Genomic DNA, 24847 nt, shown 5'->3' on the forward strand with positions numbered 1-24847 from the left:
AGTCAACACTTGTCAACAATGTGATTGCTTCTCTAAATGAGAGTGCACTTTTATTCACTGAAAATTCTGTTGCTAGTTTGAACCACACCATTTGATCAAAAATATTTCGGTTTAGTGAATCAGTTACTGAAAATTCTGTTGCTAATTTGAACCACACCATTTGATCAAAAATATTTCGGTTTAGTGAATCAGTTATAGATGTAGAGGCAGGCAGGTGCCCTTCTCATCAGTGTCAGTCCCTGCAGCTCATCTGAAAGGAGGTAGCTGAAAATATCAATGATAAACTAGAGCACAGAGATCCATTATCACAAGAACTCATGCATGGTGGCCGTGATATTTAAGTCTTCCAATCGTAAATTCTCTGTTTTTCTGCTAGAATCAGCACCTCCTTCAACGCCCTCACACCAAGATCTAAAAAGAATTCTTTCTTCCCAAGTTCAAAAGGATGCATCATTTTCCTCATTCTAATCACTTACACATATTACTCCTTTTAAAGATACCAACATAATTTTGGTTTTATTTAATATCAGCTTTAGAAGTTTGTGGTGGAGCTGTTTTCCCACATAACCAATTTCCCATCTTAGGACTGTTTCACTACCTCACTCTCACTTTAACCAGTCACACATACAAGTGACAAGGCAATTGATGCTGACAATGTTTGCTATAATGTCTTACCTTTCTGCAAAACTCGCCCTTGATGGTCTCCCCAGTTTTGAGACTGGATCCTGAATGTATATCCTGTAGAAGATATTTTAGTGGTACTCAGAGGCCACAACAGTAAGCACAGCCTTAGGCACTCTGGATTGTACATTGGAGGTGGCTTTTGAGTGAATTACAGATTGCAATTGAAGCAGAGGAGGGTCCTGTTCAATCAGTTTAAAATTTAATCTCAATTATCTTTTGATCTATTCTTCTTTGGATTATTGGGATTGATAATCTAGTCTCATGGAAGAGGTAGTGATGCATCTGGGTGGTACGTATTGCTCTTTTTGATGATTATCAATGTCTTTTCCAGCTGCATCCTATCAAATGATCCATCCACGTTGGCAGGATACCGACTTGGCAAAAGGTGTGAGAACAGTGAATCTGGCATAATAATATTCACAGAGCTGCCAACCTCTCAACTCAGTTGAGGCAATTAACCTCAGAACAACAAAATAAAATCGCATTACCGTAAACAGATTATCAACGGCCACAGTGAGTGAAACTGGGAAGCACTTACATAATAAAAAGGTTTACTGGTAGCAGCATAGATAGTTCTAGGATTATATGAATCCTGCATGTCCAACAGGTTTCACAATTGAAATCCCTAAGCACTTTACAACCAATGGTGTCATTGGAATATTGTGAAATGCAACACTCTGAAAAGGTGCTACATGCAGCAATTAGATAAATCAGAAAATGATCGACTTGAGTGATTTTGATTGAGAGATTACATTGGTTAGCACAGCAGGAGAAGTGCCCTTGAAATAATTCCTTGGGTTCTTTTGCATCCACAAGAGGCAAGACCTTTGATGGATTCCTCATCTGAAAGGCAGTGCACCTTTGTAGCATATTCCTACAGTACCACATTGGTATATTTTCATTGGATATGTTGTACTCTAGAGGGAGGCATGAACACTTAACATCCTGACTCAACTAAAATACTACCATCAAGCCAAGGCTGGCATTTTGCCAGTTAGTTTAAACAGTCAATCAGTACATTAGTATGTAATGAAGTGCCAACTAGGAACATTATTTTTGTTAACTCTATCTTTGACAATATATGGGAAATGCATGATTACAGTAACATTCTGAAGAGTGCAGTCAAATTTTCAACCTAATCCTAGTAGATTATGTCCCTATTACAAGGAACTCTACCTTCTGTCTCAGATCTGAGTCATCTATAAAGGTAACCCTCAGCAAGGCTACCTCACAAATGACACAAAACAGAAGAGTCAGTTCCTATGGTCCCTAACATCATAGAGACCAGTCTTTAGTTAATTCAGTTCATAGCAGTAAATCGAGAATGCATTGGATACAGGAAAGTTATCAGATCACAAAAATACCTCCTAGTTCTAATGCTGGAGATCCTTGTCCCAGAGCCAGCAACCTGTAACTGAACTGCTTTAATAAAATAATTGTCAGCTTCTGTGAGTAAAGGTTAGGGCTAGTCCAATGCAATTAATTATTGCCTCAAATTATGATAAAAATCATGCTGTTTGCTTTAGTAGCAGACATTGACAAGATAGGCCCAATGGCCTTACAGTGCTATTCCATGATTTTAACGATATGTTTTTGTACTTTTGTCATTACTGCAGTAAAAAAAATGGACTTCTTTTCAACAGTAATGTACCTTAATTACAATGTTTCACAGAAAAGGCCCATTAAGCCATCTGAATAGTAGACATTAGCTGTTGGCCTTGCAAGTACAAGGATGCTAGCACTCAATCTGAGATGGTGAAGCAGCTTTATCTGTAGTTAGTAGCAATGTTGTTATGCCCAAAGATTTTCTCTATTCTGTTTTTTTTTAGATTAAATCTACATTGTTATGATATTTATCCATCATTTGGACAAACTGCAGATAGTAAAACATGAAAATCTGTAGACACCATGGTTGAAGTAAAAACACACAATGCTGGAGAAATTCAGCAGGTGAAATAGTGTATTTTGTACAGCAAATGTATAACCAATGTTTTGTTCCCGAGCCCTTCATCAAGGTATGGAAAAATGTTGGCCAGCATGAGAGCAAAAGAGTAAGGGGGGGTGGGGGGGGGGGGGGAGGTGTACAGATTGTCTGACCTCATTCCAATTGTTATTAAGAAAAAAGTGTTTTTGTAATATGTGCCTGATAAAATGACCTTTCATCCTGAGGATACATAATAACTTCATATTTCTCCTAACTGTTGGTCTTGGAAGTGATGTTCATTCATTTAATGTTATTTAAAGTTTAATCGTGTAATAAAATTGAGCTTTCTGCTTCCTCATACCAACATCTCCCTTGGCACTACTGACTAATCTTACTGCTTCATCATTCAGTAAGCAAACAGGAAGATAAATTGATGCAACAACTGTGTGTTTAACCTATCTTTTAAAATTCAAGTGCCAATGAAAAGAACATGTTATGTAATAAAGAGACACTTTTGCATTATAGCTTGGGTCCTGGGAAACAAAAACCAAGCATTAGACTTTGCTAGATGTTGTTGACTCCAAAAATGTGAAGTAATTTATAAAGGAACCTAAGAAATAGGAGCAGGAGTTGGCTATAAGCCCATCAAGCCTGCTCCACAATTCATGGCCAATCCTCCTGTTCCCCATATTCCTTAATTTCCCCCATTCTTCAAAAATCTATCTGTATCTTAAATACAATTGATAAGGCTGTCCTTACTGATTCCATGGGCAGAGAATTCCACAGCTTCACAAATTTCTTGAAGAAAGCAGCTGTTTTACAAGTGTAAAGTATTTTTTAAAATCTGTTTCTACACAAATACCTTAAACTGATCTACAAAATGAAGTAATCTACATCTTCCATAAAGCATTATTTTCATTGAATAGATATGTAACAACAAATATTCCAGTGATCAGTTTTAATTCATGCTAATTAGATTCTAACATTGTAATTATCTCAGAAATTAGCAATTACTAAGAAGCAACAGTTTGATCCATAATATGATGACTGGTTGCCCTGCTACTCTGCTCAGTGTTCCTCCACTCATGTTCAAGTTCATGTGAAGTTAATGGAGATGAATTTCCATCAATAGAAATACAAGGGTATAAATATTCTATCACAGAGTACTATATTTTTGTATTATCTGAGAGAATTTTTAAAAAATATAGCATTTGTGGATTTTGCTTGCAAGACCAGCAATTTTTGCCCATTCCCATTTATCCATGCACAGTGATGTCAAATGGCACGCAATGCTCATTTTAAATTATTTGTGTTTTATTGTACTATGCATTTAAAATTCTCAAATAGGGTGGGCCCAGAATGAAGGGCTCCTTTACAGTGATGCTACAAGTTCTGGGCTACGGACTAGTTTTCACCATAGAAATTTTAACACAAATTAATAAGATCTTTCTTGTTTGTTTGGCTAGGTGATTGGTTTTCTAATGTCTGTAAAATAATCAGATACCTCGTTTCTATTTAAAATGGATCAGTCCTCATAAACACAGTACCAAAGTGAAGAATTGCATTTTTTATATGATCTGTATTTTCTTTGTAGTCGTCATGAACAATCTTCAGTGGTTCTCTTCAGGTGTGCTAATGCTATTTATTTTTCACGGTTAGTGCATATTTTAACAGGGCTCCATCAGTGTGTCCTGACACTTGCCACTATGCTCTGTTGTTTCTGAACTCAAATAGTATTAGTCTCATCTTTTAATCCTAAGCATAGCCCAAATGTTAATTAACTATCATGACTAAGTAGAGACTGTTAATGTTACAGAATATTTTTTCAATTGACAAACTATGTTGTCTAACCATCTGCTTGTTTGTTGAGAAAATATAAGGCAGACTTTCTCTTCACACTTGCCACACCATTTCCCATATCAATGCCATGTAATTCTCTTGAAAATAGCCATGTCATGATCTTGATCCATTGAAGAACTTTTGGATAGAAATTAGTTTGCCTGTTTTCAAGGTAGACTTCTTATTCATTGAATTTTAATTTCAATGAAAAAAAAATACTGCTAATATAGTGCCCTTTTTTTGTGTTGAATAAGTCAAGTCTCCTTTATTTATCATTCATACCATGCTCGTACGGTAAAGATGAGATGGCGTATCTCCAGGATCACACAGCATATTTACATAAATATAAGTTAAGATAGGTTAAAAACATTAAATATTAAGACATATATTGTAAGAGGCCCTGGTACCAAGGTACTCTATGCACATATGCTCTGGGAATTTAGAAGTCTGATAGCCTGGGGAAAAAACTGTTGCCCAATCAGGATGTATGGGCCTGAGTGCTGCAGTACCTACTACCAGATGACAGAAGGGTGAACAGTTTACTTGAGGGGTGTGTGGCGTCCTTCACAATGCTTATTGCCTTTCTCCTGCAATGAGCGTTGCAGATATCCCTCATGGTAGGAAGAGAGCCCCCAGTGATCTTTTTCATTGACTTCACTATCCTCTGCAGGGTCTTGTGATCCAAGGTGGTACAGCTACCAAACCAGGCGGTGATGCAGTTGCACAGGATGCTCTCAGTGTATTCTCTGTAGAATGTAGTGAGGATGGGGGGTGGGAGATGAACTTTCCTCAGCCTTCAGAGGAAGTAGAGGGGCTATTGGGTTTTCTTGGCAATGGAGCTGATGTTAAGGGACCAGGTGAGATTCTCTGCCAAGTGCACTCCAAGGAACTTGATACGCTTGATGACCTCAACGGTGGAGCTGTCAATGGTCAGCAGAGCGAGATCCCCCTGGGCCCTCCTAAAGTTGACAACCATCTCTTTTGTTTTTTTTAAATGTTCAGATACAGGTTGTTGGCTCTGCACCAGTCTGTTAGTGACTGCACCTCATCTCTGTACGCTGACTTGTCATTCTTACTAAGCAGGCCCACAACGGTTGTGTTGTCAGCGAACTTGATGATGTTGTTTGAGCTGTGTTTAACTGCACCGTTGTGGGTCAGCAGAGTGAACAACGTTGGACTAAGCTTGCACCTCTGAGGGTCCCTGTGCTTAATGTGAAGGTCTTGGAGGTGCAGATTCCGATCTGGACCTCCTGAGGTCTCCCTGACAGGAAGTTGAGAATCCATTTGGAGATAAGGAAAAGAAGCAGAAATAAGCCATTTGGACTTTCAAGCCCCATCTACAATTCATCAAATCATGGATGTTCTTCTGTCTCAAAACATGGACCCATGTACTATCCCCATATTCCTTGATTCCTTTAATATCCAGAGAACCACTAACCTCTATTGTGAATTAATTTAATGATTGATCTGCTACAATTTTCCAAGATAGAGAATTACCAAAGGCTCACCACGTTCTGTTGAATAATCTTTTTTAAAAATTATACCACATGGTAGAAGGCCGTTCTGGCTTATGAAACCCGTGCCACCCACTAATTAACCAACCAACTCTGTACATTTTCTTTGGGTCACGGGGTGAGCCTACAAACTCCAACAGACAACATTAGATTTGAACCTATGTTGCTGGTGCTGTAATCTTCTTCTTCTTTGGCTTGGCTTCGCGGACGAAGATTTATGGAGGGGGTAAAAAGTCCACGTCAGCTGCAGGCTCGTTTGTGGCTGACAAATCCGATGCGGGACAGGCAGACACGATTGCAGCGGTTGCAGGGGAAAATTGGTTGGTTGGGGTTGGGTGTTGGGCATTGCACTAAATGCTATACTAACTCTGTCATCCAAATTTCACCCAATTTCAATCCTAGATTGCCTAACCCCAGTTATGATACTAAATTTTGAAGCCAGGTGAAGCATAGTCATAGAATTGTACAGCATGGAAACGGACCATATTTCCCAATTTGTCCATGCTGACCAAGCTAGTTTTATTTGCCTGCATTTAGCCCATAACTCTCTGAACCTTTCCTATCCATGTACCTGTCTAAATGCCTTTTGAAGTTTACAAATTGTTCTTACTTTTACCTCTTTCTCTGGAAACAGAAGGTGGTGAGTATATACTTCCATATACTCACCACCCTCTCTGTGAAGATAATATCCCACAAGTCCCTTTTAAATGTTTGTCCTCTAGTTTTAGTTTCCCTTGCCTGGGGAAAAGGCTATGACTATTTTACTATAACCTTCTCAATTTTATAAACCTCCATAAGGCCCTTCTTTTGCTTCCTTCGCTTGAGGGAGATAAGTCTCAGCCTATCTAGCCCTTCCTTATAATTCAAGCCTACCACTCTCCATATCATTCTAGTGTTTTTTTTTTATTTCTGAACACTTTCCTGCAATACTTTGCAACACACCAATGGCATCGTGAAGAAAGCACGTCAGTGCCTCTACTTCCTCAGGAGTTTGCGGAGGTTTGGTATGACACCAAAAACCCTGGCAAATTTCTGCTGACCAGCGGCATCACAGTCTGGTATGGGAACACTGATGCTCCTGAGTATAAAGCCCTCCAAAAGGTAGTGGACACAGCCCTGAACATCACAGGCAAAACCCATCTCATTATTGAGTACATCTACAAGGAAACACTGCCATTGGAGGGCAGCAGCAATCGTCGAAGACCCACACCACCTAGCACGCACTCTGTTCTCGCTGCTGCCATCTTGAAAGAGGTACAGGTGCCACAAGACTCACACCCAAGTTCAGGAAAAGCTGCTACTCCTCCACCATCAGACTTCTCAATGACAAACTCAATCAGAGAACTCCTTTAAGGACTCTTACTTGTGCACTTTATTGATTTCCTTTTGGTTTCTCTGTATTGCACAGACAGGTGTTTACATTCATGATCTGTTTACAGTTCTTTGTTTACATGTTACATTGTGTACAGTTTATTTATTACACTACCAATTAATGGTAATTCTGCCATGCCTGGAGGAAATAGGAATCTCAGGGTTGTATGTGATGTCATTTATATGCTCTAACAATAAATCTGAAATAAAAACCAAAACTGCACACAATACTCCAATTTCAGTCACACCAACAACTTGTACAGTTATAACATGATGTCACTGCTCCAGTACTACATGCCCTGATCGATAGAAGAGTACCAAATACCTTCTTCACCACCCAATATACTTATGTTGCCATCCTTTTTGCATCCACCTGTTTCAAGATCTACTGTCATTCTTCAAGAACTCTAAAGAATATAACTTAGTCTCCTCAATCTGTCCTCATTCAGCAAACCCGCCAACCTTTAAAGCAGTTTAGTGACTCTTTATTGCATTCCCTCTATGGGAACTATATTCCTTTTTAGATAAGGGGCCAAAATATGTGCACAATTCTCCAAATTCAGTTCCATCAAAGTTCTGTATAATTGCATTAAAACATCTTCATCCTGTCTTGAAGTTGTCCACAAAATAAAGGATAACATATCATTTGCCTGCTGAATCATCTGCTGCCTTTGCAGATTAACTTTCAACTCCTTGTGCACCTTCATATCGAGCTCCCTTTGAACATCAACTCACCATTTAGGAAATGCATGCTTTTTTGTTTTGTGCATCATTTTGCCCAATCATAGTCTATTGTTGCTAGACTATGTACAAATTCCAAATGAAGATACCGCTTTGCCAGTCAGTGACAGAAGTGTCTCTGTTTTTAATCCAGTGTTTCTCTTTGATACCTCTTTACGTTTTCCTCTTTATTCACAATCCCACCTAGTTTTGTACCATTGGCAACTCATAAATATGACATTTGATCCCTTAACCTGTTTCTGATATAGGTATTGAATATCTACAATGTATGCTTTGATCCTCGTGGTATCACACAAGTTCCATCCAACCAAACTGAGAAAGATCAATTTATGCCCATTCTTGTATATTATCCCCAATTCCTTATGTTCTAATCTTGATCATCCTCTTGTGTAGAACCTTATCAAAAGCCTGCTAAAAATCTGAATACAGGCACTCCCCGACTTACAACTGTAATTGGGACCAAAGGATTGGTTGTATCTCAAAATGGATGTAAGTCAGAATTTTGCCCACATGTGTGGAGTACAGAAGTCTTAAAGCAAACTTTTTAATCAAATGTTGTATTTAACAAACTATAATAGGGATACAGGGCATGTAAGAGTCAAAATGTGCATAATTACTTTGTTAGTCGGTGCCCCGGGGTCCGTAGACTGGGTGCAGGCATCTGGGTTCGCGTATTGGAGTTCGGTTGGCGCATGCGCGAGAGTTAAGCCCCCTGATGATATTGAATTTGCACCCTTATGTCTCGCGCATGCGCCAACCGAACTCCAATGCGCGAACCCACCGCACATCTACCAACCGAAAACTCAGGAATCAAGATGGCCGCGCCCAGCCTATGGACTCTGGGACGCCGACTACAAAGTAAATACACACATTTTGGATTTACATACCCTGTATCCCTCATCCCTCTTATAGTTCGTCAAATACAACATAAATTGCATAAATTTTATATTTTTTCTTATATATTTTAAAACTATTCAGTCGTAGGTGCAGATGGACATAAGTCGCATAGTTTGCAAGTTGGGGAATACCTGTACGTCTTACCAGTTTAACTATCTAGCCATATTCTTGAAGAATTCCAATCAAGTAATCAAATATGATTTTCCTTTCATGAATGGATGATTATTCTGCTCAATTTTATTCTCGCCAAAGTTTTCTATTTTGCATCCTCCATCTTATTTCAAAAGGTGGAAGGCAAAATTGGAGTAACTATGCTAATTAACTTATCATGTTTACAGGAAAAAACGTTGTCAGTAGTTGCAAACATTTATAACTTATTTAAATTTCATGATTGTTTGAAATATTTATTAGAGTGTTTGAGCAAATCTCAACCAGAATAGATAGAAAGTAGCCTAAAGGTGTATTTGAACTTCCAGAATGTGTTCGGCAAGATGTCTCAAAATAGGTTAACTCACAAGGTAAGAGTACATGATGCTGGTGGTAATATATTGATATAAATAGAGGATTGGCTAACAGGCAGGAAGCTACAAGTAGGGAATAAGAAATTGTTTTCAGATTGGAATTCTGCAATCACTGTGGTGTTACGGGGATTAGTACTGAGACTGCATATTTTGGAGGAATGAAGCAAATTCACAGAGCAAGGTTTGTGTAATGCACAAAAATAGATGGGACAGAAGTCTCAAGGAGGATACATACAATTTATTTTGAAATATTAGTAAAACACGAAGTCTGCAGACACTGTGGTTGAAATAAAAACACAATGCTGGAGAAACTCAGCAGGTCAAACAATGTCCTTTATATAGCCAAGATAAAGATACAAAACCAATGTTTAGGGCTTGAGCCCTTCATTGAGGTATGAGTGATATGTAGGAAGGCACCCAAACAAAATGGTGGGGGGAGGAATGGGCGGGGGTCAGGAGCACAATCCACAGGCAGAAGGTAATATGTGCATGAGGGAGGGAGGGCACACCAGCAAACAGGGTGGGGGGGATGGCTCTGTGAATGGAGGGGGAAGGGGTGGAGAGCTGGATGAAAGGCAAAGAGAGAGAGCGGGAAGTAGGCTAGCAGAAACTGGAAGTTAATGATAATGCCATCCGGTTGGAGAGTGCCCAAATGGAAATTAGGTATTGCTCCTCCAATTTACGGTGGTCTTGGTTTGATAGTAAATGAGGCCATGGACGGACATGTAAGCTGGGGGCTGGGATGCAGAATTGAAATGGCTGGCCACCATTTTGGGCACCTGCCGATATTTTGCTCATTCCTTGATGAAGGGTTCAAGCCCAAAACATTTGTTATCTGCCTTTATCTTTGCTATATAAAGTACATTATTTGATCTGCTGAATTTCTCCAGCATTGTGTTTTTATTACATAGAAATATTGATAGGTTAGGTGATTGGGCAAAATGTTACAAGTAGAGTATAATGGTGAATGTATGAAATTGATTATTTGGAAGAAAGTACAGAAGGACAGAGTACTAATTAAATGGAGAGAAGCTGTAAAATCTGCAGCATCTGAAGATTTGCACGTCCTTTTGCATGAAACACTGGTACCTCGTACACAGATCCAGAAGGAAATAGGTAAGGCAAATAGAAAATTAGTCCTCATTTGGAATTTAAAAAAAAACTGAACAAATCAAGATTGAAATGACATCCAGAATACTACAAACAATTTAGGTTCTCCTATTTAAGGAAAGATTTTATTTTACTGATTGGAGTTCAGAGAGGGCTTGGAGTAATTGTCCCACGAAGAAACATTAAAGAAAATTGGACTCATATGATTGGAATTTAGAAGAATGAAAGTATTGAAGATTCCTCAGGAGCTAATCAGAGAAAATGCTGAAAGGTCATGGTTTCAGAATAAGTGAGCATCAATTTGTGACTGAGATGAGGAAGAATTTCTTCTTTCAGAGGGCTGTGAACATTAGGAACTCCTTTGCACAGGGAGTTGTGGGGGCACAATCCTTGATTATATTTCAGCCTTAGTCAATCAGTAAGCAAATACCATGATGGGGAAAAGAGTGGACGTAAAATATCAGATCTCCATGACTGAATCTACTGAATGACAGAGCAAGCTGAAGGGACTTCAAACCTTCTACCCTTCAAACATCTGATATGCATCAGTTATCAGTCCTTTATAGTTGTGTGTTTTCTCTCTCCCTCCATTCTTAACTAAATTCACTGAAACAATTCCAAATTCTATAGGATTTTACAAGGTGATAAACAGAACATTCACCCTCTTAGAGTTTATCTCTTTCACAAATCGGGGGTGTAAATCCATCGAATTTATCAAATTTTAGTCTCACCAACTTCTTTCATACTTTCAAATCTATGAATCCTTATTTCTTTAATACCATTAAACATTTCTTTCTTGATATTTCTCCCAATTTTTGTGTCCTCTGCTGTGAAGATAAACACAAAACAATTATTTAATTCCTCTTCTTTTTCCTTATTCCTTGTTATAAATTTCTCCATTATTATCTTTAAAGGACTCATATTGTTAGCTTTTTACAATACATCTTACGGACCATGTTTATATATCTTGCCAGTTTATTCTCATTTTGTAGTTTGCCTTCCTTTATCAGTTCCTTGATAATCCTTTGCTGAAAGGATTCTAAAATGCTCACTGTTACAGGGAAAGGTTGTGCAGACTGGGGCTTTTTTCTCTGGAGCGTAGAAGATTGAGAGGGGACTTGATCGAGGTGTTTAAGATTTTAAAAGGTACAGACAGAGTAAATGTGGATAGGCTTTTTCAATTAAGAGGGGGAGATTCAAACTAGAGGGCGTGGTTTAAGATTGAAGGGGGAAAATTATAAGGGGAACATGAGGGGAAATTTCTTTACGCAGAGGGTGGTGGGGATGTGGAATGAGCTTCCAGCAGATTTGGTCGAGGCGGGATCATTGGTTACATTTAAGGAAAGACTGGATAGTTACATGGAGAGGAGGGGACTAGAGGGGTATGGACCGGGTGCTGGTCAGTGGGACTAGGAAGGTGGGGATTTGTTACGGCATGGACTAGTAGGGCCGAACTGTAAGTGGCTATATATGGTTATACCTATTGCTATTTCTGACCATTTCTTCCTTGAATTTAATTTTCCCTGTCAGCCATGCATGGACACTTTTTCCTGATATGGGTCTGTGCCTTCAAAAAATATTTTTTCTACAAGTTATGCGACTTGTGTTGGCAAATTACTGAGATGGAGCTATCAACTAAATACCTTTTTTGAAAGTAATAATAGTTATGTGGCATAACAATGTATGAAGGTGTCTGGGGCAGAAAACACAACTACATCACAGGAGTGGCGTGATCCTCAACCACTTGGTGGACTTTTTTTCCTTTCTTTTCTTAATTTTTAATTGCAAAATGGCACATGGTGACTCATTGCTAGCTTTGGAATGAATCAGAATTTATTGTCATGTGGCAGCATTAAAGGTGCAAAATTGCAATAAAGTGCTTCTTAAAAAATTAATTGATGTGAAAAAAGAGAAAGCGAGCTAATGTCTGTGGTTCATTGTCCATTCACAAATCTAATGGCGGAGGGGAAGAAGCTGCTTTTGTACTGTAAGATGTCCACCTTCAGGCTCCTGTACCTCCTTCCTGAAGGTAGCTGGTAAGAAGAGGACATGGCCTGGTGAGTGATAATATAGATTACTTTCTTGAGACAGTTCCTCTTGTAGATGCCCTGATGCATAATGATGCTGCTGGCTATTTCTGTCCTGTGAACTGGCACTTCCATGCCAGACAGAGATCTTTCCTGGACTGAATACACTTATGGGATCGTAAAGAAAGTACATAGGTGCCTCTATTTCCTCAGGAGTTTGCAGAGGTTTCATATGACACCAGAAACCCTGGCAAATTTCTACAGATGTGGAAAGTGTGCTGACTGGCTGCATCACATTCTGGTGTGGGGGACACCAATACCCCTGAATATAAAGCCCTGCAAAAGGTAGTGGACACAGCCCTGGACATCACAGGCAAAACCCTCCCCACCATCGAGAACATCGACAGGGAACGCTGCTGTCGAAGAGTAGTAGCAGCAATCATCAGGGATCCACACCACCCAGCACACGTTCTGTTCTCGCTGCTGTCATCAGGAAAGAGGTCTAGGTGCCTCAAGACTTGCACCACCAAGTTCAGGAACAACTGCTGCCCCTCCACCTTCAGACTCCTCAACAACAAGCTCAATCAGGTACTCATTTAAGGACTCTTCCTTATGACTTTATTGATTTTTACATTCTCTATTGCACAGATATTTTGTTTACATTCATTATCTGTTTACAGTTCTCTATTGTTTGCATGTATACACTGTATACAGTTTTGTTTTGCACTATCAATAAGTGGTAATTCTGTCTTGCCTGCAAAACCCCATCAGGGTTTTACAGATGATAACCTCTTACTTTCAGATCATCACAGAGTTCCTTTTTGTTTCCTGTATTTCAAGTGAAACATTATACAGCCAGCCATCTCCTCTTGTATGGACCACAAGGGCTTTGACCAGGTTGAACTAAGAACTCACAACCCATCTTCAAAATGGGGTTTTTCCACAAGCTTGCCAGCTTGTCCTGTTCCAGTCCCAGCTGCTGCTGCTGCTGAACTGTAGAACTGAATTCTCTCTCTCTCTCAGAGAAAACCACATGACCCTCTTAGAACAGCACACTGCATTCAGACAGACTGCAGAACCGGACCCAATCTTCTGAGTCTGTTCATCTGTTGCTTTCCAAAACAATAATCCATTACTCCACAGCATGTCCAATTAACACCAACTTGTAAAGTTCTTATAGGCATTCTTCAAAGTTTTTGCTAAAGCACTCGGAGCCTGGACTGTCTGGTTTGAGCAGAGATCTGGCATTTTAAATGAGATCTGTTTTCAAGTGTTTGTATGTGACCTACACTAAAAAAAAACTGCCACATTTTATCTCCTTTTAAAACATATCTCTATACAATACAAAATATAACATAATCCATCACAATTTGCTCTTCCTGAAGCCTACAATCAGTTCCTTAGTTTTGCTAAGACTGAATGCAAGAATGTTGTTGAGACTCTTGCACATTTCTACCAGTTGATCTGTCTCACTCCTGTATGCTTCCTTATTACCATCTGTGATTCTGCCGAGGACTCTGGTGTCATCGCAACATTTGTAGATGGCATTTGAATTGTACCTTGCCACACAGTCTTTAGTGTAGAGAGAGTACATCAGTGGGCTAACCACGCATCCTGTGCTGATTGTCAGTAAGGAAGAGCTGTTTCTGATTCGTACTGACTGTTTCTCAGTATGTGCAATAATAAATCTAAAAATGGTTGTACTACATTATTTTCTCAAATCTTAAAAATAGGCAAACTATTGTTTACAGTGTATATATTTATATATATTTATTCTTCTTTGGCTTGGCTTCGCGGACGAAGATTTATGGAGGGGGTAAAAAGTCCACGTCAGCTGCAGGCTCGTTTGTGGCTGACAAGTCCGATGCGGGACAGGCAGACACGGTTGCAGCGGTTGCAGGGGAAAATTGGTTGGTTGGGGTTGGGTGTTGGGTTTTTCCTCCTTTGCCTTTTGTCAGTGAGGTGGGCTCTGCGGTCTTCTTCAAAGGAGGTTGCTGCCCGCCAAACTGTGAGGCGCCAAGATGCACGGTTTGAGGCGTTATCAGCCCACTGGCGGTGGTCAATGTGGCAGGCACCAAGAGATTTCTTTAGGCAGTCCTTGTACCTTTTCTTTGGTGCACCTCTGTCACGGTGGCCAGTGGAGAGCTCGCCATATAACACGATTTTGGGAAGGCGATGGTCCTCCATTCTGGAGACGTGACCCACCCAGCGCAGCTGGATCTTCAGCAGCGTGGACTCGATGCTGTCGACCTCTGCCATCTCGAGTACTTCGACGTTAGGGATGAAAGCGCTCCAATGGATGTTGAGGATGGAGCGGAGACAACGCTGGTGGAAGCGTTCTAGGAGCCGTAGGTGGTGCCGGTAGAGGACCCATGATTCGGAGCCGAACAAAATATTTAGCAATGCCTGTTCAAATTTCTTTGTGAAGATGTTGCAATTTACAGGGCATTAATGTGACTTCATTTGGAGTAATGGGCACAGATATGTTCATTTCATTCTGGGAAGGATATCCTTGCTTATTTTACTCAGTGTTGATAAGACTTGTCTTACATAAACTAATTGTGTAATATAGACCTGGAATTTAGAAAATTGAAAGATCTCCTCATTGAAACCTATAAAACACTGAGAGTGCCTAATTTGTGAGACATTTTTTCTTGGCTGAATTGTCTCCAATAAGGTAATCTCAGTAGAAGGATTGACACTTTAAGATATGGGATAATAAGAAATTACTTCATCCAGAGGGTTACTATCTTTCAAATTCTCTACCCCAGAGAGCTGTATATGTTCTTTCACCAAGTTTAATCAAGATTGTGCTCAATAGAATGTGAGGTTAAAGAATGTGAGGCAAGGCTGAAGGAATAGAATTGGTGAGAAGTGCTAAAGTTCAAGGGGCTTTTACTCCCAGTCTTCATTGTTGTTACGCTTGAGTTGTTAAGAGTGAAGGAGACAGCAAAACTTACAAAGCCAGGCATTTAACAGGCTCAGTTTATAGCTTTTCTTGAAACATGTTACTCAAAGCACAAGATTCCACTATATGTTCCAGTAGAAAACATTCTTATGACTACTGAAATCAGAAAAAAACCATATGAAGATGTAGGTTTTAATGTTAGATATTGTTATTCTTTTCATAGTGAGGGATAATAATATTGGGCAGTAGTCCAATTTTCATTTGGGGTATGAGACTCTGTAATAGTTTGCAAAATTTTAGCACAATTGTTTCATTGTTTCATTCATTTTTGAGGACCATCTGTCAGTTTTATGCTGAAATATCGGCAAATGCAAACGTCTACATTATTTGAGCAGCTGTAAAGTTAAAACTGCTGAACATTCTGTTTCATGAACACATGCTGTAGAAGTTTATATTTATAGGATAGTTTATAACTATCAATTTTAAGAAAACTAGCATAGGTTTTACTCAGTCACAAGCTCCTGAGAATAGCAAAGTTTTAGGCTAGCAAACCTTCCAGAGAGGGATCAATTATTACTTCTGCCCAAGCCATTTCAGAGCAATCTCAGAGCTTCCAGATTCCAGAATCCACGGTGCCTTCCTTCGATATCTTTAACACAGTAGCACTAACTGACTACCGATCTAGTCAACAGGCAGCCCATTCATAAATCGGTATTCCACCCAAACGCAGCTGATTGACTCTACTATCTATCAGATGTGATGTGAAATGTCCAAGGCTATAGTAAGCATCCAGTAACAGACCCAGTTTAACGTTGTTTCTACCCAGAAGTTTTGCCCACCATTGTTAACTTTAATGATTTAAACTAATCATTTGCATGCATTAATTAAAGACCAGAAATCAGGCAGGCAGAGGACAGATGTCGATGTGTACTGGGAGCAACATTTACAGACTTCTGTTAACTCTGTACACAAGAAGGATATCTCTTAATTATGACTTGTACATGAGAATAAATTATTAACGTCAAACCATTTCCCTGTGTTTAGAAAGGAGATAAGCAAGATGTAAAACATAAGCTTGTAGCAATGAGTTAAAAGAAATTTTATTACATTTGTATGAAGGAAAATGCCTTAAATATTTTACCTTCTGACTGAATGAGATTCACCAGTATTAGTGAAGTGACCTTGTCTACCCACTGCTAAATACTGCTCATTCCTGGTGGTGACTCAAATAAATTCTGTTTTGTTCTACTGTGTGGTTTGATTGTACTTTTTGTACCTTGACAGGAGTGCAGCTATCACATTGGCATAGTTGGCAATCAAACCCACATATGAGAGAATATAATTTTGAATGGCCATAGATTTTACAATCCAGACTAGAAAAATATATTCACTGTTGGGTTGTAGTGTATGAGTTCCTCATTTTATTTTTACTTCATGATTGTTTATATTGATTTCCAATTGCCTTAAGATGGCTTTTACATTTAGCCATTCATGGATGAGTTTCTCTGGTTATGTATCTATCTTTGTTGCATAAAGTACACTGTTTGACCAACTAAGTTTCTTCAGCATTGTGTTTTTACTTCAACCACAGTGTCTGCAGACTTTTTCCATTTACTTTTGCATCTGTTGAGTTCTGCAAGATTACTATAATACTTGTATAACTTCAAATAAGATCTCTCATGGTCATCCTATCAAAAAGATAAAAATGCATGGAATCCAATAGTTTGAATTCAGAGTTGGCCTACCCATAGAAGACAGAGGGTAGTGGTGATAGGATGTTATTCTCGCTGAATATCCATGTTCTGCAGGAATTGGCTCTGGGACCCCGTTACCTATGATTTTTATATAAATGATTTGTATGGAAATGTAGACAAGTAGGTAAATAAGTTTGTAAATGGCACAAAGATTGTATAGTTGTGGACAGTGTTGAGAGCTATCAAATGGTGCCACAGGCACCATATCTAGATCAGTTACAGATATGGGTAGAAAAATGGTAAAATGAGCTTAATCCGAAGTGGTGCACTTTGTAAGGGGAAAGTATATAGACACTGGCAGGATCCTTCACAGCGTTAATGTACAGAAGGATTTAGGAATAGAAGTCTATGGTCCCTGAAAGTTGCCATGCAAAGAAGCGTGGTAATACTTGCCACATGGCACTGAGTATAACAGAAAGGTAATCACGTGGCAGCTATATAAAACTTTGCGTAACCTGCTCTCGATATGTAGAGTGAAACTCTGGTCACTCCATTACAGGGAGGATGATGTGGAGGCTTTGGAAAAGATGCAGATTTACCAGGATGCTTCCTGGTTTAGATAATGTGACATAAAAAGAAAGGCTGGACCAACTAAGATTGTTTTACATGGAGCATCAGAGACTGATAGAAGTTTACATAATTTTGAGAGGCTTAGAGAACATAGAAAATCAGAATCTTTATTCCAGAATAAAAATGTCAAATACTTGAGCATTTGCAGTTAGGTGAGAGGGGGAAAGTTTAAAGGAGATATGCAATGCAAGTTTTTTTACAGATATTGTTCAGTGCTTGAAATAAACTGTCAGAGATAGTAGTGCGATAGCAACATTTAAGAGGCCATGGATGTGGTGGGAAAGGGATCATATGGAGGCAGAAGAGATTTAGTTCATTTTGACATTGTGTTTGGCTCAGCCATCCTGGGCTGAAGAGTGTGTTGCTCTACTGCACTCTTCCATACCCTAAAAAGTTGATGAAAAAAATTCCCCCCACCCCATGTGCAGGTCAATATGATTAATTAGATTGGCATAATGGTCGGTACAATGATGGGCCAGTGCCTGTTATTGTGCTCTACCATTCAATGGTCATATTAAATGCAAAAGTAGACATCAAGGATTGCCTACTCCTGTTCCTATTTTCTTGGGTTCTTATAACATCGAAGGCAGCAACTAGTGTTGCTAAAATCCTGAAGCCAGAATTTTTCCAAACTGCCATATTCTGTGATTCTTCCCCTAATGTTTTGAATTTACAAGGCAGCAGTTGCCACATATTGGAAATAAACCCCAAATGCTCAAGACTCTCCCTTAGTGCTGCCACAATTTAAATACCCTACCTGAGTAATGCCACAATTGTGTGACCCTTAATTCTGGTTGCCTGAAATTTCTGGTGATGTGCTACCACAACCCAGTGCCTGCAAGTTCTGCAATTCCCATTCCAAGTGAAGATACATCTGTTCTAGGGATTGTGGTTGCCTCATTGACTTAAGAGTCTCTATTTTTGTAACTTTATTTTTGTATCAATTTTTAAATATATAGCATATAAATTTGATGATAATGTAGCGGCAGATACACTGCTCCTGACAGAACACACAGAACCAGACGGGTTTATTGCAGGCTGCTGGGCTGTGTTTATACTCCCTGCCCGGACCTGGCTGAGAACTGGGCTGGAGGGCGCTGACTCACCCGGGTGTTACATGGTACCCCAGCACAGGCTTCTGAGCCCCACGCTAGGAGAAAGGGAACTCCCCCGACAGCGCCATTTTGGCCAGCAGCCCCGCTGCATGGCTTACAAGTGCGGCCGGTTGGACTGCCTAGTGGTGAGCCACACACAGCCCCACCCACCCCCCCCCCCCCCCAGAACCGGCGCCAGTGTCCTTTTTCGCCAGAAGGCCTCGCTTCTTGGACTGGGCTATGACCACAGACTCAGTGGGATCAAGGTGCGCTGGCTTCATCCTGAACATGGTAAACATCTTCTGCCTGTCGCTAATGTCCAGCGTGAACGTGGAGCTGGAACGCTGTAGAACCCTGTACGGCCCCTTGTACGGTCGCTGCAGAGGTGCCGAGGTCAGGCCCTGCTGAACGAAAACGTACTCCGCAGAAAGCAATTCACTGGGAACGTGAGACGGGCGGGTGCCATGCCTGGGCAGCGGTGGGGGTTTGAATGAGTCCAAGCATGCCCTGAGGTGAGGAAGTAGTTCATGCCGCGACCTCTGGGGATTGTGAGGTACATTGATGAACTCACCAGGTAGTGCCAACAGTGCACCGTAGACCAGCTCAGCTGATGACACCTACAAATCTTCCTTGGGAGTGGAGCAGATGCCCAGGAGCACCCAAGGCAGTTCATCCACCCAGTTGGCACCAGTGAGGCGGGCCATGAGTGCTGATTTAAGGTGGGGGTGCAGATGTTAGACCAGTCCATTGGCCTGCGGGTGGTAGGCCGTGGTGTGGTGTAGCTGGATCCCCAATCTGTTGGCAAGCTGTGCCCAGAGTGCAGATGTGAACCGGGTGCCCCGATTGCTGGTGAGATGACCCGGGACGCTGAACCGGGCGACCCAACCATGCAACAGTGCTCAGGAGCAGCAGTCGGTGGAGGCGTCTGGCATCGGGATCACCTCAGGCCAGCGAGTGGTGCAGTCCACCATAATAAACAAGTAACGGTTGCCCCGGGAAATGGGTAAGGACCCGACGATATCCACGTGAATGTGGCTGAACCGTTGCCGAACGTGCTCGAACTCCTGTACGAGTGCCCTGGTGTGCCTGTGCACCTTGGACATCTGGCAATGGGTGCATGTTCTGGCCCAGCCCACAATCTGCTTCCACAACCCATGCCATATGAACTGTTCTGCCACCATCTGGACCGTGGACCTGATGGACGGATGTGAAAGGAAGACCTGACTGCACCACTGCTGGGGAACCACTGGTCGTGGAGTGCCCATGGAGATATCGCAGAGGATGGTTCCTTCGCCGCTCGGAGTCGGGAGGTCTCGGAACCGCAGGCCCATGATGGCGGTCTTGAAGGCCCTCGTCTCCTCATCAGACCAGGTCCCGGGCGAGCTGGTCAAAGTCGAGGCCAGGCATCAGTGGCAGATGGCCGTTAGCGAGAGTCCATCGGCACCCACATTGTCCTTCCCCGCCTTGTGCCGAATGTCGGTGGTAAACTCCGACATGAAGGAGAGGTGACACTGCTGACAGGCCGACTAAGGATCCTTTGCCATCACAAGCGCTTGGGTGAGGGGTTTGTGGTCAGTAAGGTGGTAAAAGTCCTCCCCTCCAAAAAATAGTGGAAATGCTGCACCGGCAGGTACATGCCCAGTAACTCGTGGTCGAAGGCACTACACTTGCGTTCCGGTGGGCAGAGCAGGCGGCTGAAGAATGCCAGCGGCTTCCAATGTCCATTCACCTGCTGCTCCAGGATGACACCGACGGCTGTGCAGAGGCATCGACAGAGAGTGCCATATGCAGGTCGGTGTGCGGGTGGGTGAGCATGGTGGCCTTCACAAGGGCGTCCTTGGTGGCCTCGAATGCGGTGCAGGCTACTGGGTTCCAAGTGAGTATTGTGCTTGGCTGCAATGATGGTGAATAGCGGCTGGATGATGTGCGCAGCTCCCGGGATGAAGCGGTTGTAAAAGTTGACCAAACCCGTGAATGCCAGCAGCCCCTTGAGGCTGTCCGGTCATGGGAACTCCCTGATAGCAGCGACCTTCGCAGCAGCAGGTGTGGCTCCTTCAGCCGTGATGGTATGGTCCAGGAACTGCATGGACTCTTTCCCGAACTGGCACTTAGCCGGGTTGATGGTAATTCTGAAATCGGCCAGCTGGGAGAAAAAGCCACGTAGATGGGACTTGTATTGCGCCTGGTCCATGCTGGCGATGAGGATGTCATCCAAATAAATTAAGACAAAATCCAAGTCCCTGCTCACAGAGTCCATGAGACACTGGAAGGTCTGAGTGGCGTTCTTGAGCCCGAACGGCATGCGCAGGAATTCGAACAAGTGTGATGATGGCCGTCTTGGGTATGTCCTCAGGGTGCACCGGGATCTGGTGATATCCGTGCACCAGATCAACCTTGGAGAAAATCCTCGCACCGTGTAGGTTGGGCGTAAACGATGTGAGGGATGGGGTAACGGTCAGGAACTGTTGCCTCGTTGAGCCATCGATAGTCTCCGCAGGGACGCCTGGCGCTGGAGGCTTTCGGGACCAGGTGGAGCGGCGAGGCCCATGGGCTGTCGGACCGCCGAATGATCCCCAATTCCAATAGGTGTGAAAACTTCTTCGCCACCTGGAGCTTGTCAGGCGGGAGCCGGCATACCTTGGCATGAACCGGTGGGCCCTGGGTGTAGATGTGGTGGAACACCCCATGGCGTGGCGAGGCAGCGGAGAACTGTGGATTGAGGAGTGTCGGGAACTCGTCTCTGGGCGTGCTGATTGTGGCCATCTGCGGTTGCTCTGAGCAGGAGGCGTTGAGGTGAATGGCCTGGAAGGTACGGGCGTCCACCAGGCGCCTACCTCGAATGTCCACCAGAAGTCCATGTGCGAGGAGGAAATCTGCACCCAGGATGGCAGTCGGGAGGGATGAGACGGTGAACCTCCATGCAAAATTTTGTTGGCCTATCTGGAAGTGGACTGTCTTGTCTCCATTCGTCCAGATTGCTGTTGCGTTGGCTGCTCGGAAGGGAGGTCCACGAGGTCAGTTCCTGGACTTGACGGCCGTGGCCGGGATGACTCTGATCTGGGCTCCAGTGTCAGCGAGGAACCGCCAGCCGCTAACTGAGTCCCGCAAGTAGAGGAGGCTATGTCCTTGGCCAGCCGCCACAGCCAATAACAGCGGCCGGCCTGGTCGTTTCCTTGGACACTTCCGAACCTTGGCTCCCCAGCGCTGGTGGTAGAAGCAGAGGCCTGGAGCGGATGCTGTGGCCTGGTTATGCTCTTGAAGGCCCCTGCAGGGGCCGGATACTCTACTGCAGCGCTAGGAGCGGGCTTGGCATGGTCGTGCCCATGCCTCGTGACCTGCTGGACTGCTGAGCCCTCCAGGAATCGTGCGAGCCATAGCTTTTGGGCCTTCTAGGCGACCTTCCTCGGGTCGGTGAAGCTCTCCTGGACCATAGTGGTAAGATGTCTCCAGGCATATGGTCGAGGAAAATGCGTTCGAAGAGTGGGCAGTTGGAGTGGTCACCCATGAGCGCGAGCATCTCATCCATCAGTTCCATCGGGGACCTGTCCCCCAGGGCGTCGAGGTGCAGCATCCGAGCGGCACGCTGGTGTCTAGATAGTTTGAGGAATCCAGTAAGCACTCGCTTGATGGTCTCGTATTTGTCTTCAGTGGGTGGGTATTGAACGAGGTGCAGCTGCATCTGGTGGTGGCCTGGTCGAGGGCAGCGACCACATGGTAGAATTTGATCTTGTCGGATGAAACCTGGTGGAGGTGAAACTGAGCTTCCGCGTGGCCGAACGTCTCCGGCTCCTAAACCCAGAATTCAGGCAGTTTCGCGGCTATAGCACTGATCCCAGGCTCGCTCATGATGGGTTCAAAGACGTTTGAACCAGTCGGGGTCACCAATTGTAGCGGCAGCTACACTGCTCCTGACAGAACACACAGAACCAGACGGGTTGAGCTCAGTGAGCAGACTAGACTAGTTTATTGCTGGGCTGTGCTTATACTCCCAGCCCGGACCTGGCTGAGAATCGCGCTGGAGGGCGTTGACATCACCTGGGCGTCACATGGTCCCCCAGCCTGGGCTTCTGAGCCCCGTGCTGGGAGGAAGGGAACACCCCCGATGGCGCCATTTTGGCCAGCTTACAAGCGGGGCCGTTTCGCCTGCCTAGTGGTGAGCCACCACAATACCAAATTAAAATTGAAGTGGAATAAATCAGTTGGAGAAACAGTGTTAGTATAGGTTGATTAAAGTAGCAGTGTTAGTTTGAAAGGATGAGGAGGGGAGGGGTTAATCAAAGCTTGCATTGATTAAAGGAATAATCAAAAAAGAAGGCTCATTAAAGAAATGGGTTAGTTTGTGCTCATTATCTACTGCTATGTGAATTTGTGCGGGATGGATAAATCACCAAGATCACTGCAAGCTGTTAGTTTTATGTAATCAATATGGATTGATTAGAGCTCAGGCTTTGTGGTATTTCTTCTCTTTACAATTGTACTGATCATAAATTATATATTGAAACTCTTTCCTCAAAAACAGTTTTAATTTAGTTAACAGCATGTCATCAGTGAAATCATCTGCTATCTGAGATGAGCTGAAGTAATCTATTTAACATTAAATATGAGTGGGTGATCTTTTCCCACATTCAATGTAAATTGACAAGTGTTATCCATTATATTCCCCATATATTATGAGCTAAAGTAAGGCCTTTCCCCATTGAGTGTGAATTGGGTAAGCCCCTCTCACATTCGACCTTAGAAGAGCAAGCCTCTTTTTCATTAGGAAACATTGAAAATTAAAGTCCTTTCTAAAGGAATAGGGTTTTAATTACTTTAATTAACTGATGAGAAATCAAAATACCATAATGACAACATATAAAATAGCAAATTTAATTATAAATCTATTTAAATTAAAGTTTAATTTGTGAAATTTGTGTAGTATTGTGAAAACCCAATGAGCAAAGAGATTAGGACAATTAAGCAACTTGAAATTACGAGACCAAAATGCTATTTGATGTCAGGTTTGGCTGGATTCATTGGAAGGGTTCCTGCTTCTCTACAAAATCTGTCAGGATAGTCAGCGCAATGTTGAAGGAGTGATGCTTTGTTCAAGTTGCTGCCTTTCCATCAAATGAGATAAAGTTTCTGCTTTGAGAAAACTTCAAATTTCCACTCAAAATCTTATGCAGTTGTAAGCAAAAAAATACAGAGCTGTTGCAAGGAGGAATTGTGGTAGAACATGCTTATTTGTATTTTTCTTGACAGTAAACTCCTTACATTGATATATTTGAACATATTAACCTGTTGCATTTTTCTTGATGGAGCTGAAAGTGGAATTATTGCAAAAATTCCACTTGAACAGGAGTGTCCATTTCTCCATTTGTAAGAAGTGAAAATAGCTTCAAAAATCTCCTTTGTCTTTTGTCAGTGAGGTGGGCTCTGCGGTCTTCTTCAAAGGAGATTGCTGCCCGCCGAACTGTGAGGTGCCAAGATGCACGGTTGGAGGCGAGATCAGCCCACTGGCGGTGGTCAATGTGGCAGGCACCAAGAGATTTCTTTAAGCAGTCCTTGTACCTCTTCTTTGGTGCACCTCTGTCTCGGTGACCAGTGGAGAGCTCGCCATATAACACGATCTTGGGAAGGCGATGGTCCTCCATTCTGGAGAAGTGACCAACCCATTACTGGTTTCATAAATGCACATTAGTTTTTCAGTAAGTGATTTTTCTAAAAGCAACTTTTGTGTTTTTAAAAATAAGTTTAATCTGAAAGGATCCTTAAATAACAGCAGGCAAAATGGGTCAAAAGTTATCCTCATTATATAGGCATGTGAATGCGACTGGCTTCACATGGGTAATAATTTGGATTTAAAATTCATTCCTTTCTGCACTAGTGTATTGGTGTAAATTCTTCCTGA

General features: G+C 42.3%; 1 protein-coding gene across 4 annotated transcripts in view; it reads left to right on the forward strand.

Annotated features, from left to right (window-relative positions):
- The window catches only part of nlgn3a (neuroligin 3a), a 401317-nt gene that overhangs the window by 262118 nt on the left and 114352 nt on the right, over positions 1–24847 (forward strand). Inside the window, exon 1 of one of the 4 annotated variants that reach the window (XM_069893054.1) lies at positions 8850–8931. The exons of 2 other annotated variants lie outside the window; for them this stretch is intronic. In XM_069893054.1, coding sequence (XP_069749155.1) covers positions 8889–8931 — 43 coding nt within the window. In that variant the 5' untranslated portion in view covers positions 8850–8888. Of the gene's footprint in view, positions 1–8849; positions 8932–24847 lie in introns of those variants that run through there. One more of the 4 variants, XM_069893053.1, reaches the window with a different exon arrangement.

Source organism: Narcine bancroftii, chromosome 8 (genome assembly GCF_036971445.1).
Source record: "Narcine bancroftii isolate sNarBan1 chromosome 8, sNarBan1.hap1, whole genome shotgun sequence".
In the NCBI taxonomy this organism is placed as follows: domain Eukaryota; kingdom Metazoa; phylum Chordata; class Chondrichthyes; order Torpediniformes; family Narcinidae; genus Narcine; species Narcine bancroftii.